Source organism: Xenopus laevis, chromosome 7S, assembly GCF_017654675.1.
Source record: "Xenopus laevis strain J_2021 chromosome 7S, Xenopus_laevis_v10.1, whole genome shotgun sequence".
Taxonomy (NCBI): domain Eukaryota; kingdom Metazoa; phylum Chordata; class Amphibia; order Anura; family Pipidae; genus Xenopus; species Xenopus laevis.
Window position 1 is genome coordinate 71,151,403 of NC_054384.1, and position 19,960 is coordinate 71,171,362.

Here is a 19,960-nt window from a genome sequence, read left to right on the forward strand (position 1 = left end):
TGGCTTTTTGCAGAGAGCACAGCTAACAGGTGCAAATAAGATACTTTGTAACAATTTTGAGACACAAAAAAACAGTTTAGATAAGGAGAATAATTTTCAAACTTTCATAACCTGTCAAATTCTGTAAAATAAACATGGTAATTAAGGGGTGTGACCACAGAAAGGGGCGTGGTAAAAAATCGCTTTTCTACGTGCTACAAAAAATTGTTGTCCCTCTTTTTACTTCCAAAATGTTGGGAGGTATGAGACACCCAGATGAGGAGCAGTCACGTTGCCCAGTGGCAAAACTTTTCCACGGATCACTGCTGAACAGCTTGAGTCCTGCTACTGCTGCTTGTCAGGAATAATCGAAGATTCACAGTCAAAAGCAGTTCAGAACAAAGGCTAATTCTGTGCGAGACTATTCCGTTACAGGTGAGTCCTGACGAGCCCTATCCATGCATATTCATTAGCAGACGTGCCTCCCAATACAACGCATGCAGATAAACTCATTTTACACAATGAGAACGAGCGTGGCTTTGCAGGCAAGACCTATAGAATCACTGGATTTAGGGGAGGGCTGGGCAAGGCAGCTGCGGGCCACATCCTATTTATGACAGGCGGGGAGGAGCTGCAGTGTTCAGGAGCAGTGTCAGGGCTGAGGAGCGCTGAGCGAGGAGGGACAGCTTGGGATCTGATGAGGGATTCACACCCGGCTTATCCCCTCTCTTTATGGAATGTTGCTGGTAACTCTCTCCCTGCTGTGTTCTGTGCATATAGGTGAGTCCACACTCCGGTACATAACTCTGTCCGGCTTCTGTCACTGGCTGAATCACTGTCCAACTACCGTGTGTTTTGTCCTATCAGGTGGCAGAGAGTTCCACACTGGATGTGCTGGGCAAATAATGGCACACCTGAGCTTTATTGCTTTGCGAGTTCGTCCGTTCAACTTAGTGCCTGTGGCTGATTGTGATATCACCGACCTGTGTGTGTCCTGCCAAAGCCTTGATCATTCCAGCCTGTGTCCTGTACCCGAGTTGCATTTTGGCTAATGCCAGCCTATGTGCCACTGTAGCACTGGCATTCAGTGAGCCAATGAATAGTAAGCTCAGAGTCTAGTGATTGAATGAGCCCTGTTGTGCTACTTCGTCTCTTACAACCCATTCCTAGCGCTGCCAGTCCCTCTGTGTGAGCACTTCAGATGAACCTGTTTACCATGCAATGGAAATGCTGTTGTTGTTATTTGAAGACCTTTTATGTATGTGTCTTGGTGCCAGTGAGATGTGTGTGCATGCCTAATTTTAGTGCCACAGTGATACTGTGTGTGTTCATTCTAGTGCTGACTGAACAGCTTATAGTTGCTTTTGTGAGCGCCTTTTTTGCTGCTGCCACCACCAGGCTGTGTATGGTGCCAGTCCCTAGTGCAGCCTGGCTGTGTATGGTGCCAGTCCCTGGAGCTGCCGGGCTGTGTATGGTGCCAGTCCCTAGTGCAGCCTGGCTGTGTATGGTGCCAGTCCCTGGAGCTGCCGGGCTGTGTATGGTGCCAGTCCCTGGAGCTGCCGGGCTGTGTATGGTGCCAGTGCCTGGAGCTGCCGGGCTGTGTATGGTGCCAGTCCCTGGAGCTGCCGGGCTGTGTATGGTGGCAGTCTGATACAACCCATGGTGCCCATTTGGTCTGTCCTGATACTTTGTACTCAGAGCACCACATTTAAGTCAATGTTTTTCCATTTTGTGTGTAAGAAACATATAGATGTTTTCTGTCTCAATGTGTTGCTGACTTCGCGTGCAAAGGGGGGGGGCATGTGTGTAAGATCTGCCTGTATATGCATAGTGACTGTGTCAGTGATCTGCCTAATGTGTGTGTGTGTGTGTGTGTGTGTGTGTGTGTGTGTGTGTGTGTGTGTGTATATATATATATATATATATATATATATATATATATATATATATATATATATTTCATGTGTAAAGATTCTATTTATACATATTACAATGCAAAGGGAAATTCACACATTGCACTTGCACAACATTTGACTGTTTATGGTCCCCTTTGTCTTGTCCCTGCAAAACACATTTACACAAAGCACTTAAACCGATTCATTAATTGTAAAACCTTTTTGCCTTGGTATAGTTGGTAAATGTTCCTACGTGTAGTGTATGACATGCTGAAGCAAAGGTTGCTTTATTCAAGCCAACTGTCCAACCAACTATGACCCATGTGTTGGGCGGGAACAACCTCTTGGGTAAACCTTTTTTTAGCAAGAAGGGAAAATTTAAGGGTCCTTGTGGATGTAAAGAGATGGAGCCAGCACACATAGTTTTAAAATAATTCCTTTGATTTTAGATTAAAAACAAAGGCACCTAGATAGTCCACCTGATGCCCTCTTGAGTTCAGGGTCCTTTTATACCATATTATACAGTGTGATCAATTTTAAGAATAGATTAGAATCTAAAATTAGCCCAATGGGAGTAAAAATGGAACACATTCCAGTGCAAATGCAGTCATGGGTGGTGCCTGCAATCGCTGCAAAATTGGGCTGTGATTAAGTGGCAATCCTTATTTATACACATATTAGGTAATGTTGGCATTTCAATTATGCATGTGTAGGAATGGGTGTATAATTAATCAACATATGTATGAAAGCAGGATAAATATTTTTTCACGGATGGGTTGAATGATCCAGCTGGTGTATTTTTTTTTTTTTTTCAAATTTGTGAATAGTTACTTACACAGTAAATGTGGAGCTACTAGTGGGGAACTATATAATTTGTACGCCATAATGGAAGTGAATTCTTACATTCAGATCTACCGTGAATGCCTGCTGAAGTATGTCCAATATATAAAAACCACACAGCATAATGAACTGATTTTGATTTGTGCAAAATATACATTCATTTCATCATGCAACAACTCTTTCTCTTGTACAACACCTTACACTGCTTTACCTTACAATCATAGATGTCTGCAGTGACAATTTTTTTGATGGACGGGGGCCATGTTTAGAGCAATGTTTGTATGATTCAGTAGGGCAAGTTTGTCTGAATTGACATGGTTATGTTTGTGTGTGCTCAAAAATGTTCGCCTGTGTTTTGTGTAGAATAGAGTTATTGGAGCAAGAACCTCCAAGGTAATTGCAGTGCACAGTCAAACCACTTGAAATGTTTGTAATAGTTGCTGCATCTCCCTTTCAAGTGTGAAACGGTGATTACAGAGCTGTGTCCAGATGAAATTTGGATAGCAATACACTGTTGATACATTGTAAAATGTATACAAATGGCAGGAAATTCCGCTTGTTTTGCCACAGAGTAGAATATGTACATGACTGTGTAGTTCTCAGAAGTGTAAATACAGAGCATTATACCTTAGTAAACAGCAGAGAATTGGCGCAGGGCAGTGCCAGTTGGGTATTTCTGCAATTTTCTGCAGAGCTGAAAATTTCAGTAGGGTAGCAGAGCTGCAGAGAAGTGTCCTTCTGTTGCCTGACAATAAGCAGCTATAGAACACTGTCCTTACCTGTGAGACCACAATATCAGTGTTTAGCAGCATGTTACCCTTTGTAAGACATAAGTCTTATTATTACATTTTGAGCAATGTGATGTAATTGAAGGATATTGTGATGTTTCCACATGAATTGTTGGACACTTTTTTTTAAAATGCAGTGTTAATTTTTGGAGACCTGGGCCACCTTGTATTGTGAAGTAGTGCTAGTGAAATCTAGCATATACAGCCTTCTATCTACACTTATGCCAACTGCTTCAAAGTCTAGCTAATCTTTATTTTTGCAATATTCGTACACCTTTGCACACCAATTCCGAAACACTTTAGCTTTTGTTTTTTATTGCCAGTCCAGCAACCCAGCTTCTTACTAGGTCTGGAATGTTGATGTTAGCGCTTCCATTCCTGCACTTTATTTGTTTGCCCAACCCCTGCAACAGGAAATCCTCTTTAGTTTGTGTTGCCAGGAGTGAGATACAAACAGCATAGGTGAATATGATGAGATGGCACATTGTCTGTAACCTGGGACATGGCTGGACACGCAGCAAACAAACACTATCTGTACAAAGATTTTTGTCACTGAACTAGTTAAATTATTTTGATCTAGCTTTTGCAAGTAACAACATTAATAACTTTTATTATTACCTTATTATTTATGTTGGTGCTTTAGGTTTAGATTTAAATGCATGTATACGTACATAACCAACCAACTGCCCCAATAGTGCCACCTTTCAATTTAACACTGGCCTCCAATGTTAAAACTTGTCATTGATTTGCACATTTCTGCATAGTAGTTCAAGTTGCATGTGTGTCTTTTTGCATAATAATATTGCACAAGGCATGGTAATAGGCAATGGGTGGCACCAAAATACAAAATATCTGTTTTAAACAGTCAAATTAAGGGGTAATTATATAGTAAATAATCATGTTCTATGACTATATGTAGGCATACGGCCGGCATCAATTTCAATGACTTTCTCATATTTTGCAATATGGGGTGCATTCTTTTTTTATATTACAAGTTTTAGTGAGTCACCCGACATTGTTTATATGTTTTTGATTTACAGAATATTCATGGCACTTGAGTAATTTATTTATAATACGCAAAAGCCAGGAATATCCTGCAAAAAATCTTTTTACTTGGTAGTTAGTGATGTCATCAGATATAAATGGTTCTTAGTGGTGTAACTTGTGTTGCCAAACATCTTTGTATGGTCACATAACCCTCAATGACTTCTGATATCCTTATATTGTACAAAAGGGGTACATATTCCCTATATTTTTTCTGGTAAAATATGCTTAGTATGTAGAAATAGTTGTGATGTCATAGATGTATTGTTGCTTTATACAGGCTGTGACCAAACTTATTAAATTGTTTTTATTCCTGCTTAATCTAGAATTTTCAATTACCAAATGATTTTGACTGGTTGAGCCCTCAAATGCAACATATTTTGCCCTGTCACCATTAGGGCATCCTCCTTGTTAGTTTCTTTCAAGCATGCACTATACCACTACAGGATAATATGTTGCCATACAAACAGGAAAGTCTTATACAGGCCAAAACTGTAATAAGACTCAGTAACAGAAAGTAAAGCAAGAAGAAGATTTTTTTTTTTTTATAATTTTGGCTTTTAATGCTGCAATTAAAAAAACATATAGGGACAGAAGGAATTACAGATCACAGAAACACTGTACAAATCTGTGAGCACATGCCTGCCAGTGTTCTTTACTGTTCCTTTTATTCTCATGGGCCATACTTCACCCACTCTTTTTTGATTTTTAGCTGCAATCTTTTTACTCCCATCTTTCCAGTAGCACCCATTCTGCAGCTTAAAGCAAATGCGAATGCCATACCCTTCACTGAGGTTCTGTCCCACAGTGGTGCTATAGAATATCTCTAAATACAAACTATGTAAATGTTGTGGGAAAACAAACTATTATCATTAATTTGAAGACATCTGGTGTAATATGGCAATGATTTAAACTTTAAAATCAGTGAAGCAATAATTAGAATTTCAGTTGCTGCAATTAGCCATAACTATCTATCATTGTCAGCTAAAGGATGTTCAGTAAGCAAGCGCAGGACAGATAAATATAATTAATCAAATCTGTTTTTTGCATCCTGCTGTTTTTGTTTTATTCTGCTTGGGGTAATTTTGAGCTTATCACCCCCTCCTTCTCATGTACTCCTTACTGTAACCTGTGTCTTCTGGGATAGACTCTCCACTCCTCATTAATCGTACGGTCAGCTCCCTGGGGTTTTTACAAAATTCATATGTCCGAGGCTTCTGACCCATTGCCTGAGACATAATTCACTGTCTATTTATTAGCCCTGTTAGCCCCTCTATTACAATATATCCTTATCATACGAAGTCATTGCAGATTTAAGAGATGCTCTTGAATGATCATATACAGATGTAGTGAAACGTGCTAGAATATGCCAGATTTTCTGTGCTTTTAGAAGAAGAAGCACATTTTAGGAAAAATAGACCCCTCCCCACACACCCATGCACACACTCCTTATTAGAAGATGCAGAACTGCATCCTCAGTTGTCGTCCTTGCTTCTGCAAACAGAACGCAATTAACCCACAAATTCACCAGTGAAAATCTTGTCCACAAAATCATTCTTTCCATATTTCATTCATAGGAATGCAAATCAGACTGATCCTAAATATACACATTAAACCAACAGAGAAACCAACACAGGAAATGTTCTCAGTTGGAAAGATTTATTATACCCTACAGCAATCTCTGACCTGCTAGTATGGAATGGGTTGCTGTATTATAGCCTTTTGCCATTCATGTCATTCTTATTGAGAGAAGATGTCAAATGTGTTTGAGATGTTGCTGCATTATGATTGGAGAAGTCACAGATGTCCGAAATCGTATCATTCTCTAACCCAGGAGTGCCCATACCTTACTAATGCGGGTCTACTTTAAGTGATACTTTAAGCATTGTTAGTATTCTGTTCCATGGAAAATATTACTTAAATATTGATTTATGAGAAAATGTATATTACTATATTTAACAAACAACTATTTCTTATGTAACCTTAACTTAATAAATATCTGAATGAGAAGCATGAAACAGGAGGGTGATTTAGACAAGCTGTTTGTTGACAGTGTCTTGAGATCTACTGATCACCAACTAAAGGTCTACTGGTAGATCCCGACCTAGCTTTTGGACATCCCTGCTCTAACCCAACAAAATGTTCTGTTTACTCATGAAAAATCTGACATTTTTTATTAATCCAGGGGGATTTTTTCAATAGTGCAGGGACATAAGCTTGATATGGTGAAGGGGTCTAAGATCAACAAAGCTAAATAGCAATACAAGGGCTAAAGCTGTGGCAAAATACAGTGTTTAAGTATATACAAGAGAGTTTATAACTATATATTTTATACCTAACTGAGCTGGGCTAGGTTTAAGCACCAAAGACCTTGTAAGCAACATAAGGTGCAGCATTTAAGCCCAATAAAACTAGCTAAGTGATACAGTTGTTAAAGGAGAAGGAAAGGTTACAACTAAGTAAGCCTAATCAGAAAGGTCCACCTAAATATACCAGTAAACCCTCAAAGTAGTGCTGCTCTACGTCCTCTGTCAAAGGAAACACCACATTTCTTTCCTTCTATTGTGTATACATGGGCTTTTGAATCAGACTTCCTGCTTTCAGTTTAAACCTCCTTGCCCCGGGCGTGAGCATGCTCAGTTTGCGCCTCTTCCCCCCCCTTCTCTGCTGTAATCTGAGCCCAGAGCTTTAAGTGAGCAGGGAGAGACTCGGGCAGGAAGTGATGTCACACCAGGCTAATACTGCAGCTGCTATCCTAAACTAACAAAGAGCTTCTAGAGCTTTTTACTCCGGTATGATAAAACATTCTACATAATAAATATAGCTGCAATAGTGCAAGATAGAATGTTAATCTATTGACAATAAAATGCCTCCATAGCTTTCCTTCTCCTTTAAGCAGGGCCGGAACTAGGGGTAGGCAGAGTAGGCACGTGCCTAGGGCGCGGAGCTTGGGGGGCGCCCAGCACGTACCTTTAGCTGCTGCCTACCCCAGTCCGGTGTGAAGTCCTGCTCCTTGTGCGCATGCGCGCGCCTACGTGAGGGAAGTGTGTCATGCGCGATGACGTGACTGCGCCTACTTAAGGGGAGTGTGCCGTGTGCTGGACTCGGCTCTTAGCGTGCATGCGCGCGCTCATGTGCGTTCGTGCTCTGTGGAGGGGGCGACTCGGCCAGGCAGAGTTGCCTGGGGCGCCAGGCCAGTATGGCCCGGCCCTGTCTTTAAGCCGAAATGTATTTCTGAACAATGCTAGGCCAAGCACAACAGAGCTAATCAAGCAATACAAGGCTTATACCAGTAGAGAGATGGAGAATGTAATTGTTAAACCCAGCACATGTGGATAGTGCAGAGTTACTGTTATAGATTAAATGATCAATGAGTGGATTACACTTCACAGGATAAGGTGGGTAACTCTATAATACAAGTAGCTGAGCAATGCAAGGGTTAACATAACAGCAATAGCAGGGTAAACCAGAGTTTAGACTAATGGGGATTTCTGAACAATGAATATGTTAACCTTGACAAAGGTAGCAGAACAGCTGATGTTTATGTCTGAGAGAGACAGATGAGTGATGCATACAGAGAGAGTGCGATACTGTCTGACAGGTATCTAAACAATATAGGACTATGCTTAATAGGTAGCTAGGTGGTTAATGGTGAAGTTTTGCAGATTTATCTAAGTGATATAGATTCAGTATACCTACCTACCATTTGCTCAGTGCATAGGGCTTATGAAAACATACTTGTTTTGCCTATTGTTTCAATAATGAAAAATCTATGTTTTTTGTTTGTTGAGCTAAACAAGGAGTCTAAGCCATCCAATTACATTACCAGTATATAACCATGTTGTGACTGCTTTGTTTGTATTGATCCATTATGCAGTGGCATTATCTGTGCAATAGTATTTAAATTATCTAACCTCGCAAGGACGAAACATGAAGTAGCTTATATCTTCCTATTTAGCTCAAGAAATACAAAAACATGGAATTTTCATGATGAAAATGGAAGACAAAACCCATATTCATTGCACTCATATTGAACAAGGTGTTATGCTGCCCCTTTAAGAGTAACAGGGGCAACAAGAAAGTGCATGGTTAAATCTGTCAGATAGCTGAGCCATACAGGAGTTAAGCTTGACTGCTGTAGAAGTATTATGTCAGAGGGATTCACTGGTTATGTAGTTAGACATAGGCAGCTAGGTAGTGCAGGGTTAAGTCTGACAGAGAAAGCTGAGGTTTGCAGGGCTTGGATTTTTTGCAGTTCATTTGTTTATGTTAATGTCTGCAACTGAAATAAGATGGAGGAGCGTGGAGAATGGAGGCTGTAGAATAAGACTTAGGTTACTGTTCTTTTCTGATCTCAGCATTCAGAAGTCTTTACTCTCTGACACACAGAACATACATATATATACACACACACACACACATTACACTATCAGATATGTATGGTTTCTCTATATATTCATACACAAGATATATCTATCATCTATCTATTTATCATACAGTATATTTATCTATTATCTATATACTGTACCTCTATAATTATTGAACAACATCTTGGATGCTTTCTCGTGTATGGGGCACACAAGTACCACTTCCCACTCTTTAGGCATCACCTTATCTCTGTTGCATGCAGCCTCTCTCTTCCATGTCTTAGCAGTTCTGCTGTAATTGCATCTTATCCTGGTGCCTTATTATTCTTCATCCTGCAGATGGCTCCCCTGACCTCTTCCAAATTCGGCTACGGTACTTCGACCTCCAGGCCTCCATCTTCACTTGTGTCCAGACCTGACCTATTGTCCTGTACATTCAACAATTCTTGGTAGTGTACCCACCTCTCAAGGACTTTGGTGCTTTTTGCAATTAGTACAATAGTTCAATTAATTCATGGTAGCTTCCTGCTACCATAGAGTGTCTAGGCTGAAATCCATTTGTTGGAGTCCCCGAACTCTCATGTAAGTCTTCTAATTCCTTTTGCTAACGCCAAACTTTCAATTTCCTCCACCTACCTATTTTCCCACATTGTACTACAAACTGACCTGCCCTTGCTAGCGGCAAAGACTAATCGTCTAATAGTCCGTTGTTGTTAGACTTATTGTGCAAACTCTTCCATGTCCATGTGTTTCTTCCATGTCCACTGTAGAAAAGAGTGTAGTCTCTGTTTCTGAGGTTGCTACTTCCAATCAACCTCACCTCCAGTAGTACAGCTGTTTTGATTCTATATTGGGCTAACTCTTAACAGCAAATTTATCTGCCTGCTTGTACTGCGACCTTCTGCCCAGAGACTTTGCTTTACCGTCGTGCCCCTTTGCTCATCCAGTACCCTTCGCTTGGCACCTCTCTTAATAAGACCTGGCGGCATCTGATTGGCCGAGGGCTCCTCCCGTGTTAAAGGTGGAAGCAAGAGCCAAGAACAGGGTGCTTAGCATTGGTTCTGGAATTAGGGTGTCGACCATGACATTATAACGGGCCAGAATGGAAGACGAAGGTCATGCTGCCGCTGCTCCTTCTACCACTGAAGCACTCCTCACTACTCTGCTACAGCGCATGGAGGATCAAGAGCGGAAGCAAGATTATCTGATGCAAGGCTTTCATAACCTGACTCGCAGACTGGACATTACGCAATAGACGCCAAGTCCAGTAGTTTCACCTCCACCTGCCGTCCAAGTGGGTTCTCATGCCGTGATGGGTAATATTCATAAACCCAAAATTTCTTTCCCTGAAAAATTTTAGTGGGGATAGAACCAAATTTTTTGTCTATCAGGAGGCATGCAAACTATACCTGAGTTTTTTTCCCTTCACTCCTTTACTACTGGGGAGGAGAAAGTGAGGTTTGTATTGACCCTATTACAGGGTGACCCTCAAATTTGGGCCCTAAGATTATCCTCCTCTGACCCTGCCCGTTTTTCCCTTCTTTAACACCATGGCGATACTTTACGATGACCAGGATCGTGCATCATCTGCCGATACCTCAATTCATAAATTACGCCAGGGAAAACGGGATGCAGAGGTGTATTGCACTGAGTTCCGCCGGTGGGCTGTAGAAACTGGTTGGAATGACCTGGCTCTTCGTAGCCAATTCCGGATAGGGCTCTCTGATACTGTCAAGGACAGCTTAGTAAACTACCCTCTATCTACTAATTTGGATGATCTAATGTCTCTTGCCATCCAAGTAGACAGAAGACAGAGGGAGAGAAGGGTACTTCCTTTCCTACTGGTTTTGCTAATGTTAAGCCATCTAACCCCTCTGTGCCTCTACCTCAGGAGTATTTATGGGCGAATTTATTCGCCAGGCGCAAATTCGCGGCGAAACGGCTGCGAAAATTCGGGCGAAAAAATTTTGCCGCGTCGGAAAAAAAAACGAGACGCCGGTGCTGTTTCGCATATTTTTGGGCTTTTCGCAAATTTTCCGGCGAATTCGCCCATCACTACTCAGGAGTAACCCATGTAATTGGGCATAACTCATCTCACAAGGAAAAGGCACGCAGGCAGTCTCAGGGTCTGTGTATTTACTGTGGGGAAAAGGGTCATTTTCTTAACTAGTGTCCTAAGAGGCCGGGAAACTTCAAAGCCTAAATGGAGAAGGGGAGCTCCATTTGGGTCGAGAATTTTCCTCTAGGATCATGGTACCTGTTAATTTAATCTGGCCTACGGGCTCTGTTAAGGTTTTCACTTTTGTGGATTCTGGGGCGGAGGGGACTTTTTTGGATGCTGCCTTTGCAGTAAGGTTTAATATTCCTCCTTTAAGTCCTCCCATGAGAATCTTAGCCGTTGACAAAAAGCCTTTGGGGTCAGGTTTGGTAACCCGAAAGACTGCGGTCTTGTCCATGTGCACTAACAACTTGCACTCGGAGGAGTTATCCTTCTATGTTATTGAGGGTTCTTCTTCTTCTCCTCTAATTTTAGGTTTACCTTTGTTACAGGTACATAACCCACATATTGATTGGGTAACTGGGGAGATTCTTCAATGGGGTCAAAAATGTAAGGGCTCGTGCATAAATGTTCCTCAATTGGTGGCAGTCACATCCCTAGAGGGTTTACCCGCGACTTATGCTGATTTCTCTTACGTGTTTTCTAAAAAAGCCTCAGAAACTTTATACCCACATAGGCATTATGACTTCCCAATTGACCTCATTCCTGGGTGTACTCCCCCTAGAGGGAGAATTTATCCTTTTTCTTTGCCCGAAGCCCAAGCAATGAAAGAGTACATGAAAGAAAATCTTGAATGAGGTTTCATTAGGCCCTCTAGTTCCCCTGCTGGTGCTGGGTTCTTTTTCGTGGGCAAGAAGGATGGAGGTCTTCGCCCGTGTATCGATTATAGGGGTCTAAATAAAAATACCATCAAGAACCGCTATCCCCTTCCGCTGATTTCTGAACTAATTGATCAGGTCAAGAATGCTACTATCTATTCCAAACTTGACCTTAGAGGTGCATATAACCTCATTTGTATCAGGGAAGGGGATGAGTGGAAAACGGCCTTTAACACCAGGGTTGGCCACTATGAATATTTAGTAATGCCTTTCGGTCTTTGCAACGCCCCCGCAGTGTTCCAGGAATTTGCCAACGACATCTTCCGGGATCTGCTGGGGAAATTCGTAGTGGTATATCTTGACGATATTCTAAGTTTTTCGTCTAACTTGAGTGACCAAAAACATGTCTGGGAGGTGTTGTTCAGGTTTAGGAAGAATAATTTATTTGCGAAGCTTGAGAAATGCACCTTTGAGGTTTCCTCTGTTCAATTTTTGGGGTTCAATATTTCCGGTAAGGGTCTATAAATGGATCCTGGGAAGGTTAAGGCTGTACTGGATTGGGCTCAGCCTCTTTCTTTACTTGCAACCCAAAGGTTCTTAGGTTTTGCTAATTACTATCGTCAAGTCATTTATAACTTCTTTTTGGTGGTGTGTCCAATCACGGATCTAACCAAAAAGGGTGCAGATCAAAGTATGTGGCCGCCGAGGCTATTCAAGCTTTTGAATTTCTCAAAAAAGAATTTGTGTCTGCTCCCATTCTCCATCACCCTGATACCTCTCTTCCTTTTATTGTTGAGGTAGATGCCTCAGAGGTTGGGGCAGGGGCAGTCCTTTCTCAAAGGCATCCAATAACCAACAAGGGGCACCCTTGTGCATTATTCTCTAGGAAATTTTCACCTGCCGAGGCCAATTATGACATTGGAAGTAGAGAATTGTTGGCTATCAAATGGGCCTTTGAGGAATGGCGACACTTGTTGGAGGGGTTTAAACATACTATAATGGTCTTTACTGACCACAAAAATCTATTATACATTGAGTCTGCTAAGCGGTTGAATCCTAGGCAGACTAGATGGGCTTTATTTTTTACCTGGTTTAATTTCTCTCTCACATACAGGCCTGGTTCCAAAAACACTAAGGCAGATGCACTCTCTAGGAGTTTTGAATCTAACCTGTCTGAACCTAGTGAGTGTATTCCCATAATTCCGGGTTAGTTAATTGTGGCAGCTCTGGGATCAGACCTTGCCACACTATTGTCTTCAGTTCTATCTTCTGCCCCTGTAGAAACTCCCTCCGGGAGTTTATTTGTACCTATGGACTTAAGGGAATAGGTTCTGGGTGAGGCTCATAATTCAAAAATGGCGAGACATCCTGGTATTTCTTAAACTGTGTCTTTATTGTCTCGCAATGTGTGGTGGCCTTCTTTTAAACAAGATGTCAAAATTTTTGTTAATTCTTGCCCTGTCTGTCAGAGGTCAAAATCTTCTAGGAACCTGTCACAGAGATTGCTAAGGCCATTACCTATACCTGACAGACCCTGGTCCCATCTGTCTATGGATTTTATTGTTGATCTCCCTTCATCTCAAGGGAAAACTGTGATTTGGGTGGTGGTGGATAGGTTTAGCAAAATGAGTCATTTATTTTCCCTCCCACACCTCCCATCTGCTAAGACGTTGGCTGACTTATTCATTTCTAATATTTTAAAACTACATGGTTTTCCGGCTAATATTGTTTCTGATAGAGGGGTACAGTTCGTTTCTAAATTTTGGCGAGCATTCTGTTCTTTGGTTGGGATTGATTTGTCTTTCTCTACTGCATATCACCCTCAAACCAATTGTCAAACTGAAAGGGTTAATCAGTCCCTTGAACAATTTTTAAGGTGTTATGTATCCGACAACCAATCTTCTTGGGCTGAACTATTACCTTGGGCAGAATTTGCTTACAATAATGGAACTCATGCTTCTACTGGTCAAACTCGGTTTTTTATTGTTAATGGTTTACATCCCAAAGCATTTTCTTTTTCTGGTTTATTATCCTCTTTACCATCTGTCAATTCTTCTGTGAAACTATTTGCCAAAATCTGGTCCAGGGTGCATGATTCCCTCTCTGGAGCTACGGCCGCTCAAAAAAGGCAGCTGATAGGTCTCACAGGGAGGCACCCAAGTACCAGGTAGGAGATTTGGTTTTGTTATCCACAATAAATATCAGACTTAAGGTTCCCTTTCTCAAGTTGGGACCCAGGTTTATTGGTCCATATCCTATTACTGAAATAATCAATCCTTCCTCTGTAGGTCTCCAATTACCTGATCATTTTAAAATATCTAATTCTTTTCATGTTTCCCTTTTGAAACCAGCCTCACAAGTTCATCCACAATCCTTTCCTCCCCCAGTATTGGTAGAAGGTCAGCCCGAATTTGTAGTCCAATAACTCTTTGACTCTCGCCTTGTGTGGGGTAAGTCGCAATATCTTGTACAGAGGAAGGGTTACGGCCCTGAGGAGATTTCTTGAGTTCCTGTTTGTGACATTAGGGCTGATTGTCTCAGGAACCAATTCCATCTCAAGTTTCCTGAGAAACCTGGGGGTCCGGTGAGGGGTTAATGTAATAACTTACCCTCGTGGGGGTCGGAGGGAACGCCCGACGCACTCCAGGTGCGCACTTCCCTTCTTAAAGGCGCAGTGACGCTGGCGCATGACGTCAGCGCGCATGGCGCCAAATTCAAACCGGATTTAAAGGAGCTTCTGTGCTGTGTTCTTTGCCCGTTATAGGATCTGTTCCTTGTGCGTTTCCTGGTGCCTCTGTACTGTATTGCATCTGTGACCTAATATCTGTTGTGACCCCTGCCTCCCTGACTTCTGTAATCCTGACCCTGCCTGGAAAACCGACTCTTCTATTCCATATCCCTCCTAATTGATCTCCTGGTTTGACCCTTGCCTGCCTGACTCTGCTTGTAATCTGCCTGCCTTGACCTAGCCTGATTGACTACACCTTTTTGTCTAAGCCTTTACTGCGACCTTCTGCCCAGAGACTTTGCTTTACTGTCGTGACCCTTTGCTCATTCAGAATCCTTTGCTTGGCACCTTTCTTAATAAGACCTGATGGCATCCGATTAGCTGAGGGCTCCTCCCGAGGTGAAAGGTGGATGTTAAAGGCAGAAGCAAGAGCCAAGAACAGGGTGCTTAGCATTGGTTCTGGAATTAGGGTACCGACCGTGAATTAGACTAGAACAGGGATGTCCAACTGGCGGCCCGCAGGCAGCCTGCGACACCCCCTTTATATGGCCCTCCACATCAAAATCTGCCTGCTGTGTCTGTTTACCATATGTAAGATTTACATATGTATCACTACAGAGATTAACTGGCCCTTGCATTGTTAAACATCAAATTCAGACTAATCCCCTGTATTGTTCACACATGTGATCCCCCTGCATTGTTCACACTTGTGAAACCTCTATTGTTTATATCCTAAAGAGCTGTACTGTTCACACCTGAGACCCAGACTGAAACTGCCCACATTGTTCACCTGTTCACACCTTATTCAAAATGCTAATGAGGCACCAGCACTGTGTCACTGTATGTTGTACATATTAGACTGGTACTGATTTTCCTGTGTCCTGCTCTGTTCTGCCTTCCCTATGCTCCCTGTGTTTGTCATACTCTGCCTGACCTATGATTCCTATGGAACGTAAGTCTGGTATTTGTTCTGGGGGTTTATCATTTGGAATTATTGTTAGGGGCCCCTAAGGTGTTTAATCATATGCTGGGGTACTGTATTATACACAGGGGAGCAGGAGGCATATGGATTTAAGGGTATGTCTTAATATGACAACTTTTTCACATATGAGTGACATCCCTGCCGGTGCCAGGCCAAGGTAGTTTGGCATTCTAGGCAAGAGCTTCAATCGGCGCCCCCTGTCCTGCATTACCATTTCCCTCCTTACCATGATGGTTTTTAAATAAAGAAAGCAAGAAAATGTACAACACTTTTTCATTTATATTACTGCCCCATGTACCGGTACCAGCATGCCATAATACAGCCCCCCCTGTACCTGTGCCAGTAGCCATCCATTATACTGCCCCCCCATACCTGTGTCAGTAGACATTCATTATACTGCCCCCCATACTTGTACCAGCAAGCTCAGCAGCCATCCATCATACAGCCCTCCAGCAGCCATCATATTGCCCCCAATCTTTACCTGTGCCAGAAGCAGCCATAAATAAATCTGATCACATCATATTGCCCCCAAGTATTTATCTACCTGTGCCAGCGCCCAGCCAAATCTGTACCTGGCTGTGCCAGCAGGAAGCTTAAAACTTTCACAGTAATAGAAAGAATGTCTTCAGTTCAGTGCAACTGTGCAAGGCTGAGAGCAGCAAGCATGAACCACACCAAGCAGGCCACCAGCTCTCTGCCTCTCTCTGACACCCATTATTACTATTACTTGCTGGCAAGAGGGAGAAGGTGAAGGAGGGAGATTCCACCTGACTGAGTGACCATGATTACTGAAACAAATTCTTAAATAAATGCTTGAAAAAATGGAAAAAAAACCCCAACCCCATTAAAAGTGCGCCCCTCAATGATGGCGTCCTAGACAGCTGCCTACCCCTAGTTCCGGCCCTGATCCCTGCAGTGAGCACTAACCATCTGTTTTTTTGGTGTGCTATTAATGTGGACATGGTCTTGCTGTAACATGGGTGTGGTTTAAAGTGGGTGTGGTCTAAAAAAAACAGGGAGTCGCTAACACTGGCTTCCATTATCGGCCCTCCACCAAAAATTCCAGTCCTCTGTACCATATAAGTTGGACAGCACTCGACTAGAACAGAACATGTAAAGGTAAACAAAGGTCTGGGATCGGATGGTACTCATCCCAGGGTACTAAACACGCTTAAAGGTGGCCATACACGGGCCGATAAAAGCTGCCGACAGACCGAGTCGGCAGCTTATTGGCCCGTGTATGGGGGCCCCTGACGGGCTTCCCCGATCGAGATCTGGCCGAAAGTCGGCCAGATCTCGATCGGATGGGGTTAAAAATCCCGTCGGATCGCGGCCGCATCTGTTCGTTGATGCGGTCCCGCGATCCGACCGCCCGTTTGGCGAACGCTAGGATCCGATCGTTGGGCCCTAGGGCCCATGATCGGATCAGCCCGATATTGCCCACCTCAAGGTGGGCATATCGGAGGGAGATCCGCTCGTTTGGCGACATCGCCAAACGAGCGGATCTATCCGTGTATGGCCACCTTAACTCTGATCGCCAAATCTCTTCATTTAATTTATCACGATTCATTGAGGTCTGGCATGTTACAGAGAGATTGGCAAATGGCTGATGTGGTGCTGCCATTCAAAAAGGGATCCTGTTCTCTGCTCATTTGTTTATTAATGACCTGTGGAGGGCATTGAAGTAATGTCTGACCCTGGGTCAAAGTTGGGGTTGTTTTCACTGGAAAAAATTTGCTTGCGAGGGGACATGATTACACTTTTCAAGTAGAGGACATTATAGCCAAATAGCAGGGGACCTTTCTTCCCCTTTAGACTAGAGGAAAATAACTTTCATTTGAAGCAGAGAAGGTGGCTCTTCACAGTAAGGACAGTGAGGTTGTTGAATGCAGTGATGGATAATGCCAATCCTTACCTAAGGGCCGTCTGAGGCGGCTCCTGCAATGCCGCCCCCCCTCGCCGACTTACCTGTCGGGAGGGGAGGCATGAACACTAATGCGGAGAGCGCAATTGGGCTATTGCACTAGTAAAGCTGAATTTTCGGTTTAAAACCCGGAAATTCGGCTCTTAAAGGTGCAGGAGTGGCTTTTTGCCACCCTTGTTAACCTCTCCGGAGTTGCCGCCTGAGACGAGCGTCTCAGCTTGCCTCATTGGTGGCGTGCCCCTGTGGCTGATTCTGTTAATACTTTCAAGAGGGGCTTGGATGTTATCTTGGACAAGCATAATATCATAGGCTATAATGATACTAAAACCTGCAATTCATATAGATATTGGTATACATAGTTTATGTGAGTGTATGGAGGGGTCGTGTGAGTGTGTATATGTATGGACGCTGGGTTTCATTTGGAGGATTTGAACTTGATGGTGTTTGGTCTTTTTTTCAATCAAACTTGGCTATGATTTTCATTGTATCCATGGCTTTGTGTAGTTTTTCTGGGCTGGGGTTGTAGGCCTGTGCCCAACCAAGAACTTGGGGGACAAGTGGGTTTGTTTGGGGTCCCCTCCCCTAGGTAGCCTGCCTGCACCATAGTTTAGGAACGCCACCTCTACAACTATGTCCATGGGTGTCGGCATTGACTGTGAGATGCAGTTCCTCTGCCGTCCGAGTGAGTTAGCCTCTCCCCATCATGGCAGACTGGGCCCACTCACTAACCCACTGGATACCACAACCTTGGAGTGGGTAGCTCAGCTTCACAGGGTCCACCACGTGTAGGTGAGAGTGGAGTTAAGGCAGAGAGGCTAATGTCCTAACTTGCTTGCTAGCAAAATTATGCATGACTCGTTTCATACTGCACTGATCTCAGCATTTTGTGCTTGCTCCCTGAGCTCTGTGTAGTCACATTAGCACTGAATTCTTGGGAGCAATTTTGTCCTGTTTAGTAGATTAGAAATGACTAATGATTGTAGTACATAAATATTATTTAAATTCTTTGGTTGGATTTTCTATTTTTTATTGGCATTTGATAGACCAAGTTACACTTGCTAAAAGAAGTCCATTGCATATTACATATGAGGGGATGATGAACCGAATCTGTAGGAGCCAGAACCAGGACGACAGTGACATATATTGCATGAGAATATATGTGCTGTAAAATAATGTCCAGATGGATATCACAGAATTCAGTTGTAAGAAGGCAGACACACACACACACACACTGAATTCAATTGTAAGAAGGCAGAAAGATGCACACTGAATTCAGTTCTAAGCAAGGCAGGGACACAAATTACACTGATACAAATATATCACTGGTGTAATTCATTTTTCTGCAGTGTGGTAATTGGGTTCAAACATACCTTTGTGTGCATTACAGATGCAAGTTTTAATGGATTTTGAACAGACATAGCTTTATGCTTGTAGTGGAAGTGTTAATGATACATACAGCACAGAGACAAAGACTGCGTCAGTCAGCATGCGCAAGAAGAGTAATTACTATCAGCCTAGTAATGAAGGAAGAGGAGTTTGGACTGTAACCTCCCTCATCTTTATTACCGGTTTTACTTTCTTTAGAATCTTGTTCACTTAACACCCCACAAGCTCTAATAACTGCAGCATAGGGTTGTAAGTTGTGACAGAATGTTAACCATTAAGTGACTAGGTTGCAAACTATTGTATCTGTCAGTAGGAGATGTAAACTACTAGTTCATTTCTAAAGAGAGCAGGCACTACTTTTTATGATAATTGTGATGTGTGTAATAATTACACCTCGATATAGGACTTTAACCTTCTCTAGTTTTTAAAACCTTTTATTGTGGGAGCCTGCATCTCACTTGTTTAAATAAATGCCTCACTTTTTCCTAATACTTCCTCTTTTACTCCTTTCACATAGTTTTGATTCCTCTGTTTTCTCTTCTCCTATGCACAGCAACCTCTCATTTTCATACCAGAGCGTTGTTTACTGGGTTGTATTCTGAGAGCAGGTGGCCCAGCCCCAGATGTCTCCTGCGATTTAAAAATATTAGTCTTAGTTTGATGGTTTTTTTCTTTTTAATCTGTGTGATTGAGGCCTGATTTGTATATGAAAATGCCGCATTAGGATCTTGCTGGTCCTGTTATGTTTCAAAGAAGATTATATGGTTTTAAGGTCATGTGTTTCATGTGTGCTCCCTCCTCCTCTCTAGTGCTGTCCATATCTCCCGCTCACTTTTATTATTAAAACAAAATCGACCCCCTCCCCAACTGCTTGAACAATCCTTCTCTGTTGTAATCCTAGGATTTCTCTTCGTATCTGTCCCTATTTCAGTTTGCAAAGACAACAGTATATATCCCTATAAAATAAATCTGGAAATTAATTTCTTAAATTATGTTAAATTCTTTACTTCTTACCCTTTTTGGTAACATGCCAACACATTGCTACACTTTTCTCTCACTTTGATTCTGACCACTTTTTTTTTTTACCTTTGCTCCTTGTTTTTACATATTTGCTTTTTTACCATTTGCTGTACCGCTTGTCATATAGCTG

The 19,960-nt window shown here is 42.4% G+C and overlaps 1 protein-coding gene across 3 annotated transcripts in view; it reads left to right on the forward strand.

The window, feature by feature from the left end:
- The first annotated feature begins 573 nt into the window (after positions 1-573).
- The window catches only part of LOC108697593 (Down syndrome cell adhesion molecule-like protein 1 homolog), a 149,677-nt gene continuing 130,290 nt past the window's right edge, over positions 574-19,960 (forward strand). For 2 of the 3 annotated variants that reach the window (XM_018227768.2, XM_018227769.2), the window contains exon 1: positions 585-759. In XM_018227768.2, the coding sequence (XP_018083257.1) occupies positions 717-759 (43 nt within the window). In that variant the 5' untranslated portion in view covers positions 585-716. Of the gene's footprint in view, positions 760-19,960 lie in introns of all 3 variants that reach the window. The other variant, XM_041571373.1, reaches the window with a different exon arrangement.